The following is a 12,454-nucleotide window of genomic DNA, read 5'->3' as shown; positions in this document are numbered from 1 at the left end:
CACAACAACACTTATTTCCAATTTTACCGGACTTACCACCACCATTGAACCAGACACATCAAATTACAACATCAACAACTATAATGGTCGGATGGGAGGCACCACCTGACAACTGGATCAAAATAAACACTGACGAAGCATCAAAAGGAAATCCAGGACCGGCGGGAGCAGGAATTCTAGGACAAGATTGCCATGGAACACTACTACTTGCAATTGCGGCACCACTGGGAAACACGACCTCAACAATGGCAGAAACATGGGAAATCCTTTTGGCACTTCGAGTAGCAATTCAACAACAATGGAACAAGGTTTGTTTTAAATTGGATTCACAACTTGTAATCCAACAACTACAACAACAACAACACACTCAGCCTTGGTATCTCCAATCCATGCTAAGAGAAATCAACATACTCATACAACAAATCCCACACACAAAGATACAACATGCTTACCTTGAAGAAAATCAGGCGGCAGATGAACTGGCAAACCAAGCAATTAAACATCAAACAAGACATCCAGCATCAGTAGACACAAAAATTTGGCAAACCAGCTGCCCACTTTTCCTTTCTAACATATTGTATGCGGACAAAATTGGGACCAAATATCCAAGAATTGTAACAAATGTTTAAGTGAATGAATCGGTTACCTCTTTCAAAAACACAAAAAAAAAGCTACTCCCTCCGTTTCTAAAAAATAGGCAGGTTTGTGTGTATTTTTTAGAAACGGGGGAGTAAGTGGGTGTGATGTGGTTCGTTGTTCGTGTAAGTGTTTTATAATGGCACCAACGTAATAAAGCTAGATTTATACGGTTATAATGTCCATCCGAAACTACCAAATGCAGAACGACCCCGATAAAGGATCATCACAAAATTGTGCTACACAATTTTTTTCCACCTGTTCTTCAAATTAGGGCAAACAAGGAGAAGGAGAAGGAGAAGACAGATTTCTTCAACTCGAGGTTTGTTTGTTATAATCATTATTTGATTCCTCTATCTTTTGCTTGTATATAAGATTACAGCTTTGCGCCCTAGGTTTTTTTTTTTGAATCATTTTGGTTTCATTTTGTGAAAATCTATGTAATAACATGAGAATAATTAGGGTTGTCGAATCTGAGTTTATCTTGTTTTAATGTTGTTGTGACATGTGAAACTGAAAGTGATGTAGAATAGTTAGGGTTTAAGTGACTATATAATAACGGTATGGATGGATCTTTTTTTCACTTCTCTGTGAGTAACTGGCATGTCGTGTATTAGAGTATGCAAATCTTCTTGATTATGGACTGTATCAGAATTTGGTGGTTTATTGTTATGTTGATTTTGAGCTATTACCACAACTGTGGTTAGAGTATGCTACTTGGTTTTGGTGGGATTTCGTCCACTTGAAAATTAGGGTTTGTATTCTGTTAGACAGTAAGAATGACAGAATGTTCATTACCTTATGGTGTAGTGCAGTAGTGTATCAAGCATCCTTTAAACTTAATCTTGTTCTAAGCAAGGGTTTTGGCAAAGACACTAGACCTAATGATTTATTTGTGTACTGTTGACCTTCAAATGTGATTATGTGTGTTTTTCCTGGTGTAAAAATGGTTCTAGTGAGATTTCTTCGGCTTCAAAGATAGATTTATATTGTTACAGAAGATAGTAAGGAAACCTCATTATCTGTAACTTTGGGGTTATTTTTTATCCACTTTAATGTCCACTACCTTAGCACTCTGTGCACCACCAAACATTCTGTATATTTGATCTTTTACCCAGCACTGAGTCTGAACAAGAAATAAGACCAAATGAGAAATTCGGTTTAAGGTTTAGTTTTAGGTTTTTATGTTGATATTTGTGGATTCTTTGGGCATATTGGTAAAAGACAAGAACATCCTAGAAGCATGAATGGATATGCCTGGAAGTTAGGTTTATTGTTTTAAGAGACTGTAAGAAACCTCATTATTTGTAAATTTGGGGATTGCCATTATCAACTTCAATATACATTCTCTTCTCGTGTAGTGCACTTGACATCCTGTATCTTGTGCATTTACACATTTGGCCAAGGATTCTGTGTTTTTGAGCTAACCCATCCAAAAGTGTCATTTGACATTTATATTCAGCGAGATACATAGGTGTCTTCGCGATTGAATTTGTAACTGTTATAGATGACGTGGGTGCTGACATGACTGCCACATATCATTTCTAGATGTCTTACGATGATGTTGAAATCGAAGATATGGAATGGAACGAAGAACTAAAATCTTTCACTTATCCATGCCCATGTGGGGATCTATTTCAAATTACCAAAGAAGAGTTGAGTATTGGAGAAGAAATTGCGCGATGCCCTAGTTGTTCTCTTTATATAACAGTCGTTTATAATATGGAAGACTTCATTGGAGATTTGAATAACAAAAATATGGAGCCATCAAAACGACAATCAGTTGCTGTCGTTTAAACTAGATTTCAGGTTAAGGCTTTGATTTTTTTTTGTTACTTCTTATAGTTAGGTGTGTGGTTTCTTATGGAAATTTTCGGTTAGGTGTTCTCTTTTACTTCATCAATATAGCGGCGGTAAAGTTATGCTTTGTGGAATTGGGCTGTTAATTAGGTTATTAGGGTCTGGTTGACTGATGACTGATGGTTTTGGTAGTTACTCGGGAGAACCTTATTTCTTTATTACGTATTACTTGTGTGCTTCTACATCTGAATTTTGGAAGGGAAGTTTTATCTTCATGATAATGGCTAGTTCATATATATGCATGTGAATCCCTGAACGCAATTTGGTTATTTAGTATTTGTAAAAACTTAAGAATCATATTGCATCTTGAAAACTCTACAGCACCTTCTTGGGTACATTGCATAGTTGCACGATATTAATTTTTTGTTATGTTCTGGTTTAGGTCGGTGGTTTCAGTGCATTTATTATTAAGATGAGTACTGAACCATGGTGGTAAAATCATGCTTCCTGATTGTTATTAAAATCCTAGATTTGCTAAAGAGTGTTGTTCAGATGTGAATGACAGAATACGACGGGCTAGTGGTTTGCCATTGTTGTTTCTGACAACAATATCCTACCATGTGATGTGGTTCCCCTTCCATGTCATATGGTGGGTGTTATTGTAAAATGGTCTATCTGACGTTATTAATACAAGTTATTTCCGAATTGCCAAATTTTAACAGCATTCAAGTTTGACTTTGAAGTTTGAACACCTTATTGAGTTTCAACTGTGCTATTTGAACTCCAAAGAACAATGAAATGCAATCAGGAGGCTAAGATCCTAGCCCTAGGCAAGCATTGTTTGGATGGCTGGGGTTTGCATTATGGTTATATTTTTGTAGTTCAAATATCATTCGAGTTTTGAAGTTTTACACTTGCATTGGCAAACTGTTTTGTCGCTTATGTTCATGTTATTAACTCAGCTCATTAAGTTAACTGTTAACTTTGCTGATTGTGCCAGGTTTACTTAGTTTTCAACTTCTGAAGTATATATGGCTGGTCATAAGATAGCTCATGCCACCTTGAAAGGGCCTAGTGTCGTTAAGGAGATCTGCATTGGAATTGCATTGGGTTTGGTTGCTGGAGGCATGTGGAAGATGCATCATTGGAATGAGCAGAGGAAAGTTAGGCAGTTTTACGACCTTCTAGAAAAGGGTGAAATTGGTGTAGTTGCAGAAGAGGAGTAGTCTTGTTAACTCTTTTGAATTTTGCATATCTACTCCATGCCCATATATTTAATGCTACTCTCTTTTGTCTTTCAAAATTGTTGAAGTTGCAGAATATGATTGGAAAATTTGGAACATGGCTAGGTTTTGTCATGATCTAGGTAGATGTAATAATTTCATATTGGTACTCTTTTAAGAATCATCATCATAACTTCTGATTTGTGAACATTATGTGTTGTTTTTTGTTGAAATTAAGAGATGTGATTAATGATAAGCAATCATTCATAGGAAACAAATCCAAATGATGTTTGGACTTTCAATGACTGTAGTAAAGGGAGTCTACTCAGTAAGTATCCACTGATGTTATTATGGTACCACCAGCCTTTCCTTGTTATAAATGCATTTGTAACTTTTGTTCCAGCAGACAGGGAGGTGAGACAGAGACCTAGTAATGATTCAGTTCAATGAACAGAAAAGGCCGTATGTATATTGAGTGGGGTATCTCACCTTTGGGATTTTGTAAATGTGGTAGTGTTCTTGTCCTGCATATTTCTATTGTAGATTTGTATATCTATGTAGGTAGGAGCCTTCTTTTAACTCTGGAGAACTATCAGGCTAGGCCACTGCTTCATTTTGATTAAGATGAACTAGATGTTGGTTTTCCATTCAAAACAACATTGGTTTTTACCATTTGGTCTGTCAGTATGACGATGGAGTTACAAATTCCAGGAGATCATGGTTTTATATTTTTAGAAAAATAAATTTAGGGCCAAAAGAATTCGAAACATTCTATAAAACCTCCAATAGTCAGACCTAGGCTAGAAGTTGAGAATTTGACAAACAGTTAAGATCATGTGATAAATAAATGATGATAGTAAAACAGTCAAATGTTATAACTGTGGGCACTGTGGGGTATAAACAGTGTGTACGAGTTAAGGAGGTACGGAGAGTAAGATGTTAAGTGCTGTTAGCCAATCAGAATTCGAAACGTATCAAAGAGGGATCTGGTCCTTGCTTACTGTTGAACACGGATGGATCATCAATTCATGATTGATGATGAGAAGAAGGTTAAACTCTCTCTCTCTCTCTCTCTTTTGAATGATGACTGATCTCTGTTTAGAAATCGATCGATAAAGCCTACGAAAAACGGGGCCATGAATGTGCCTTGCATCCCGCATTTCTGTTGTGTAGAGCCATTCTAAACATTCCTTTGAATTAGCGAGAGTTCACTGCACTCGGCACAGTTCCAAGGGACTCTTAATGCGCTGATCATGTTCTTAGGGCCTAGAAAGCATATAATCATTCTATACAGACCCATATTGTTCAGTTTCCTTAGCAATACTGAGACTTATATTGTGACTTGTGAGTCATATAAATGCAAAATTGAAGGCAGCAGTTAACGCGGAGTGCATACTATATGTGTACTTGCTCATTTAGTAGTAATTTCTCACTTTTGTGGTGTACGTTTTCCTCTTTTTACTTGAAGAAGTCTCGTCTATTCAATACACTTCCTTTCACTAGTGATTTATAGTAGTAGTGGTACTCTCTATGAGTTGCTCTAGTCTTCAATCTTTACTTCTTCTCGATCATCTAATTTCTTTCTTCATTCATTCATCGCCTATAGAGAGAAAGAACAAAACTTTCTTTTTTGGTTATTTTCCTTGGCTTAATCTTAAATGGAAATGTTCTCATATCTATGTCAGTATCTATATATATATATATATATATATATATATATGTCTATAGTTTCTAGTTAGTTATACTAGGTTACTATGTATGTTTTGGTGCATGTTCTAGTTCATTTTATGCATCCATTCTGACAAATTATCATCTTCCTTCTCACTATAGACTTTTCGGCATTCATTACTTTCTATCGGTTCACCGTCGCAGTGTCCGTACATGCTAAACACGGTTGTTCTTTATGGAAGATATGTTCTATGGAATGAATTCTACTGCTCCGACCTTCGCTTCCGTATTAGAAGGTTTTTGTGCGAATAACAGTATCATTAACAATGATAACGATCATCAACTACTGTTGGAAGAATCTATGAGAATGCTGATCAGCACAGAGACATCAATGATCTTTGGATCTAATGATCACAATGATGAGGTATATGATGCTATCAAAGCAAAGATTGCTAGTCATCCTCTTTATCCAAGCTTGGTACATGCTTTTCTACAATGTCGTAAGGTATGCATACATTTACCACCATATTCATTCCGATCTAGCCAGGTAAAATATTAATTCCAGTAGAGAATGAAAACACAATCGTTTTGTTTTACAGGTCGGGACACCACCAGAGACATGTTCGCTTATTGACAAGGTCTCCATCCAGCAGCAGCAACAACGTACTTTTATTACTAGCGGTGATAATTACCCTGACCCTACCGCTAACCCAGATTTTGAACTCGACCAATTCATGGTACTAAACGACCAATTCATTTTTGTGCAAATATTTCTATGTTGTTTAGGCAGTCGCATGGACTTCTGCTGTTAATAAAACCTCCGTCTCGTAATATTTAGATTACTACGACTTTTTTATTCTCTTGTTGTTTGTTTGATTAATGAAATCTTATTACAGGAATTATACTGCCTGGTTTTACGCAATTACAAGGATGAATTGTCCAAGCCATTCAAGGAAGCAACGACTTTCTTGACCGATATCGAAAGACAGCTTACTACACTGCTACTTTATAGTGACACTACATCAACCACCTTGACAACTACTACTGCTACTTCTTCCTTCAATTATCCTCCGGGTATGAAATAGTACCAGTACTCCACATTTTTTATCTACTCTACTTTCTTTTTACTGCTATTTATATGTGATGTTAAGGTTGAGGTCCATAGTTGAACAGTTTTGTTTTCTGCGAGACTATAAAGGTATCGATTACGACTGAAGAGGTGTCGGTTAGTTTTCCTTTATGTACACAGTATGAATTAACCAGTAAAATGGGAGCCATAGAACCCCATTTTTTGCGTCTTATATATATATATGACTGCCCGTATCCCTCGGCTCCCACAGTGTCAAGTATGAATGACGTTGCTATCGCCATCAAAGGCATCTCTCTCAATCTTTCAGTACTCTTTAATGCATATGGTCATTCGCTCCATTACAAAAGATAGGTTCCTATCTTGGGTCCATGGCCAGTCCCATCTAGCTAGTTTATAGTTTTTGGCCGTACAAACAAGATAAAAGATGCTTCTTGGGTGCTTAATTCCTCGATAGATCTATAAGTGCGATGATACTTACATCTATATATCTTGCCTAGCGTTTTTCTTTATTGACAACTTAGATCCTGATTCAAATGCTATACTCACAAAATACTATTGTTAACGATGAAAATATAAAATTTAGAGCACTACGCGGGAGGGTCTTATACTAGCTAATGAAATTTAATGATTATGGTTTTTCTTGTTTGTGTTTTTAATAGCAACTACCACAATGTCTTCGGAAGAAGAAAGCTGTTATTCTTTGGAAGCATTAAAAAGTGGTACCAGTGAATTAAATGCTATGTCGTCTATGTACATCGGGGCAGATAGGGGGCTTAAAGACATCCTCCTGAACAAGTATGGTGGTTATCTTTGTGATCTCAGGAAAGAGTTTACCAAGAAAAGAAAGAAAGCAAAACTACCCAAGGATTCCAGAACCACATTGCTAGACTGGTGGAAAACCCACTCTAGATGGCCTTATCCCACGGTAATTTCATTGCTTTATACTTTGCGTTGAATTGTGTGATGAACATAGTTTTGACGGATTTACATGTACAGGAAGAGGAGAAAATGAAGTTAATTGAAGAGACTGGACTAGACCATAAACAGATTACCAACTGGTTTATCAACCAGAGGAAACGACATTGGAAGCCATCTGAAGACCCACACTTTCATCGGTTGCTCTCATCATGAATGGCTGGGTAGCTACAATAGCAACGTAAAACAATTTTTATCCGAGCATGGAAAATCAACTTACTTGCAGATATATGAAAGGGAATTCCACAAAAAATATTGTTCACTTTCTTAATTTTCCAGATAAATTCTAATCAATCTTCTGATACCTAAAGTCAAATAACCCTATGAAATTTGAAACGACATATAGAGAAAATATGTTCCAAGGCTTGTTTTTTTCTGCAAAGTCAGAACTTACAAATGATGCGACACTAAGGACTAGATGTTGATCTGAACAATGATATCAATGGAAGGATGAGATCTTGATACTCATGAGAGAAGTAACCAAATCAAACAACACACACACATTGATTCCTATTGCCTACATACCGTTAGTAGATATAGATTGCGGCGCTGGTCATGGAGATCCTTTATTGCGGTACCACAACCATATTCCATAGTATTAGAAACTGCAACAGAATGAGAGAGCTACACAACATACATATTTATACCCTATTCAAAAAGAGAGACTCGAAATGACAACAAGAAACCTTATAATGAACTAGGGTTTACATTATGAGCATATAAAAGATGCACCCATTGTTTAGTGATTACATTTATTTGATCTGTATGTATCACAAACTAGGTTGTATTATGGATCTAATTATATAAGGTACACACAAACAAGTAACGTAATTATTGAAATATGTTATCAGTGACTTGTGTTGTCTAGCACCATCAATTGCCAAGTTCTTCATTCGATCATGCAATTGATCCCATGAGTGAGATGATTGAAATCCTGCTGCGTCTCGAAGCATTTGCAAGTCCGAATCACTGGGTGATCAATCATTCGGTCCACTGACGAGTACTGAGGTGGTGGTGTACTACTCGGAGACTTCCGTGCGATGATAACCGAATTGATTACCTCATCGGTCGGATGAAAAACTTGTAAAACTTCAAACCCTTGAAGATCAGTAGGATCGACGATTGGGTATAAGAACCCGCGAGCACCGTGAGCACTCCTAAGCATCAGAATAGAATTAGGAGCCATGTACATGGCCAAATGATCAATAACTTTAACCTTGTCATCCTTGTTCATGCCAACTAAAGCTGCCAAGAAAACAACTTCATACTCACTCAAGTCATCAGTAACATCCAAGATATCAGTTGCGTGAAAGAACATCCGTTTCGATAAGTCTGGATCAGCAGAAACCAATCGAGTCGCCAAAGAATTAGCCGACTCATCGATGTCGTAGTTGTGAAATGATGTGTTCCTCAAGTGATTTGATGCCAAAACAATTGAAGTAAGAGGAAGTGGACCTGAACCCACAAAAGCAATCCTCTCAGGAACATGACCATCACTCTTGGTGTGGTCACTAAGTATTGTGAACTCTAGCAGACCAAGTTTGATGTAATTTGAAAAGTATGGGAATTCTTCGATATGATCAAGTGGGTTTTCATATGAACCTAAGTTAGTAGAGAAATGGGTTTCTAGTAAGCCTTCGGCTACACCACAAAGCTGTATTAAGTGAGACCTAATCTCTTGAAGCTTTTGACATAACTTGGTTGTATCAATAGGGTTTGGAGGCATGCATGTGAGTACTAGTTGAGTAAACAGCATGTTGACATCCTTACAAGGTTTCAGACTATCTAGCTTTGAGATGTTGTCATAAATCTCACATACTGTTTTCACTAGAATCTCTTCTTGCTGTTGGCAACTCATGGTTTGAATAGTAAGATTAGGGTTTTTGTGTAAAAATTTGATCTAAAAATGTCGACACTATGAACACAACCTCCAATGAGAATGAGGAGATGGTTTCTTTTTTGTTTATGCTTAAAACAGCTATAGAGCGTTGTTATTTATTAACATACTGAGTGGGTACCACAACAAGGCATGTAAATTAAAATATATAACCCTAGATAAGATCTCCAATTACAATTACAAGAATACAGATTATAGAGATAGATACCGTATTCAAGTATGAACACAACTCTCACAAGGAATATAATTGAAGTATGAATAGTTCTAAGGTGGTGATGCATGCGGTAGTGTGTGAATGGGAATTGCTTAAAGGAGTGGAACTTGTGGTTGTGTATATTGTCAGTTAGATTTATGCATTTTTCCTACTTTATTTGTGACCAATAATATAACCAACATAAATAATAGCTACTCACTTATTTGTAGTAATGACTAAAACTAAATCTAAATCTAAATCTTAGTTTGGCATTGATGCAACATATACGTTGCCAAATCTCAAGAACATGTATTGCCAAATACCGCAATACTACTATTAATTTGATTTGTGCTCTAGAGAATGAGATGTCAGTTCAGGAATAATGTGAAAGGAGAATAGTCCCGTGTCGCTATAATCCGCTTAATTAACTTAAAATATAATATGGAAGGGCTGTTCCATTTATTGTCAATTGGTTTTGAGTTGGATGTTCGTATTCTAACGTGGTATCAGATCCAAGCCCCAGACCCAGATCTGCGTACGTCGAGTGTAGGCCGAATTACTGGCCGAAGTGTTTAACCGATTTTGTCACTTGTACACCCGGAGTGTAGGCCAATGCCGATACTGGCCGAGGTGTTACCCCCTGATTTAGTCACTCACCTGTGTACACCTATTACCGATGGACTGGTAACTCGTACGTAGGTCCACGTGTGAGGCCCAGTGACTGGCCTTACACGCGAGGGGGCGTGTGAAAGGATAATAGTCCGACATCGTTATAATCCTCTTAATTAACTTAAAATATAATATGGAAGGACTACTCCACTCATTTCCAATTGGTTTTGAGTTGGATACCCGTATTCTAACAAATAATTTGTCTTTGCTTCAAATTAAATAGTAACTAATTGGTATTACTTTACTGCAATGATAAGATTATTGGGTGATGATACTAATAATCTGAGTTCAAAATCCGTCAGCTCCTAATCTCAAAGTATAAAACAAAATATGGAAGAGCAAGAAGATCGATTTCCTTGTGTTTTCAAGACATTAAACAATATGCAAGCAAGAATCAATATAATGCCATCGTCATAGTCTTGGTAGTTTTTGGTTACTTGCGTTTAACAAACTTCTTAGTCCTTTAAATATTAACTAAATATTAGAAGCATTAGTAATGCCATCGGATGAACAATTCAACGTAAACAAACGATAGAAAGTCCAATTATTGTACTGTACATTTGCCATTAACAAATTACAAGCATCATTATTTGAAGTTCAGCAGCGGATACCAATAATAGTGATGCGGAGAATTGTCTTCCCAATTCCCTACGCAAAGATCTCATCCTTTTGGGAAAACAACAACTTGATGGTGGTGGCATATTAATGGCATCTCTGAATTTGTTTCCCTGCAAAATCTATATCTATCTGGGCCTTAGTCTACTTGCTGTAGCTAGCTGCCTTTCAATCGCCATCGCCTTGGAGTCGTGGGGGTGGCACACGCCTAAGATGAGGTCCTGGCGTGGGGGTGGCACACGCCCATAGGATGAATGACGATAAGAAATCAGTGTCAAGTAGAACAACAACTGATGGTGCATGTTCATTGCGATTGACAGCTTACACCAAAGGTCAGTTCTCCCTCCCTAAAGAAGCCGTGAAAGACGGACATATCATTGGAAACAGAAGAAATTCAGACTAAAACTGTAATAAAATCGTCCAACTAGATACGTACACGCCTAGCTAGTTAAGTTTGAAATACTTCCATCCAAAAAAAAGTTAAAAAGGCTTACGATAGTGTGAATCAAAGATTCCACATTTAATTTAGTATTAACTGTTTGAAGTTGTGCATCTAAATTTCCCTGATGCACATGTATGCAGCAGTTTTTCCTTGATAATTAGTGTATCAAAAACTTAGACCCAATTCCTCTCATCTTCGTCTTCCCATATGCTTTGAAAACCGAACTGGATCGACCAGTCAAAATCCTCCTTAAACCGAAAGTGTGGTCATTTCTTTTTCTATAGTAAGTTCACCCGGTGGATATGGAATTAGTGTTTATCGGCATTTAAAAGGTAAAATGAGTTTTTCATCGAAGATAATTTCAATTCATTGCGTGCGGGCAAAATAAGAAGCAGGGCAAAAACAAAAATCTTATTATCGGGGCGCACCCTGGATGGGATTTTGGGGGCTTCACTAGCCCATTCGTAGTAATTCTTATCCAACTGTCAAATAATGGCTAAACTACCCCTAATTTGATTAGTATTAATTATGGCCGTTAACTAAACTTGATTATCTTTTTTGATCGGTAAAGAAGAACTTACTGATCAAAAATGAGAGAGTACAAAAGGCTTGTACTACCCTCAGATATACAAGAAAAGAGAGCTTAAGAAGGAGAAAAAGGAGGGCTAAAGAAGCAACATACTACTTCTTAGCTTAAAGGAAATCAAAATACATTTTTGACCATCTAGCTATAACATCATTGAAACTAGGTTCTTCAAACTCCTTGAAAACTAAACACCAAGTAAAAAGCAAGTACTTGATCTTTCGTTGGACCGCCACTTCATTGTGAGCTTTATTCTGAAAAGCTCTACTGTTTCTTTTATTCCATATACCCCAGAGAATAGCCACATAAATCATACTCCAGATTAGAGACTGATGCTTTGTTGGAAGGTTAATGTTCCAGGAAAAAAGCATATTGAAAATATCACCAGGCATCGTAAACTGCCACTGCAATTTCTCTTTAAAATGGGACCAGAGTTTACCTGCAAAGTCACAATGAAGAAACAGGTGATTGGCAGTCTCATTTTGAGTGCAGAAAAGGCAAGTCTGAGGTACTTCCATTTCTCTTCTTCTGGGCATATCTCTTGTGGGTAAACTGCAGTGCGCTAGAGTCCACAAGAAAAAGCAAATATTGGGTGGTAATTACTGCTGCCAAATGTACTTGAAAATATGACTTTGACTTTGACTTTGATCATCTGGAATGCCT

General features: G+C 37.1%; 3 protein-coding genes across 4 annotated transcripts; 2 read left to right on the top strand and 1 right to left on the bottom strand.

Moving 5' to 3' along the window:
* The first annotated feature begins 826 nt into the window (after positions 1–826).
* Positions 827–3,915, top strand: LOC113334408 (cytochrome c oxidase subunit 5C-2). Of its 2 annotated transcripts, none has more exons than XR_003352770.1 (2): positions 827–958; positions 3,437–3,913. XR_003352770.1 is itself a non-coding variant. In XM_026580669.1 (2 exons), exon 2 carries the CDS (start codon positions 3,468–3,470, stop codon positions 3,660–3,662), a length of 195 nt encoding a protein of 64 aa, XP_026436454.1. In that variant the 5' UTR covers positions 2,343–2,445; positions 3,437–3,467; the 3' UTR covers positions 3,663–3,915. The 2 variants fall into 2 exon arrangements, 1 of the variants encoding a protein (XP_026436454.1); XM_026580669.1 differs by lacking the exon at positions 827–958 and adding an exon at positions 2,343–2,445 and having other exon boundaries at positions 3,437–3,915.
* An 886-nt stretch (positions 3,916–4,801) lies between these two features.
* Positions 4,802–7,814, top strand: LOC113334894 (homeobox protein knotted-1-like 1). The gene is made up of 6 exons (XM_026581116.1): positions 4,802–5,101; positions 5,490–5,832; positions 5,927–6,064; positions 6,224–6,401; positions 7,077–7,342; positions 7,414–7,814. The coding sequence occupies exons 2-6, from the start codon at positions 5,563–5,565 to the stop codon at positions 7,546–7,548; spliced, it is 987 nt and encodes a 328-aa protein (XP_026436901.1). The 5' UTR covers positions 4,802–5,101; positions 5,490–5,562; the 3' UTR covers positions 7,549–7,814.
* A 250-nt stretch (positions 7,815–8,064) lies between these two features.
* Positions 8,065–9,380, bottom strand: LOC113334895 (nicotianamine synthase-like). Its single transcript, XM_026581117.1, has one exon. The coding sequence runs from the start codon at positions 9,248–9,250 to the stop codon at positions 8,282–8,284; it is 969 nt and encodes a 322-aa protein (XP_026436902.1). The 5' UTR covers positions 9,251–9,380; the 3' UTR covers positions 8,065–8,281.
* Positions 9,381–12,454: the final 3,074 nt, after the last annotated feature.

Source organism: Papaver somniferum, unplaced genomic scaffold (genome assembly GCF_003573695.1).
Source record: "Papaver somniferum cultivar HN1 unplaced genomic scaffold, ASM357369v1 unplaced-scaffold_137, whole genome shotgun sequence".
Taxonomy (NCBI): domain Eukaryota; kingdom Viridiplantae; phylum Streptophyta; class Magnoliopsida; order Ranunculales; family Papaveraceae; genus Papaver; species Papaver somniferum.
This window is presented reverse-complemented; position numbering and strand designations above follow the sequence as displayed.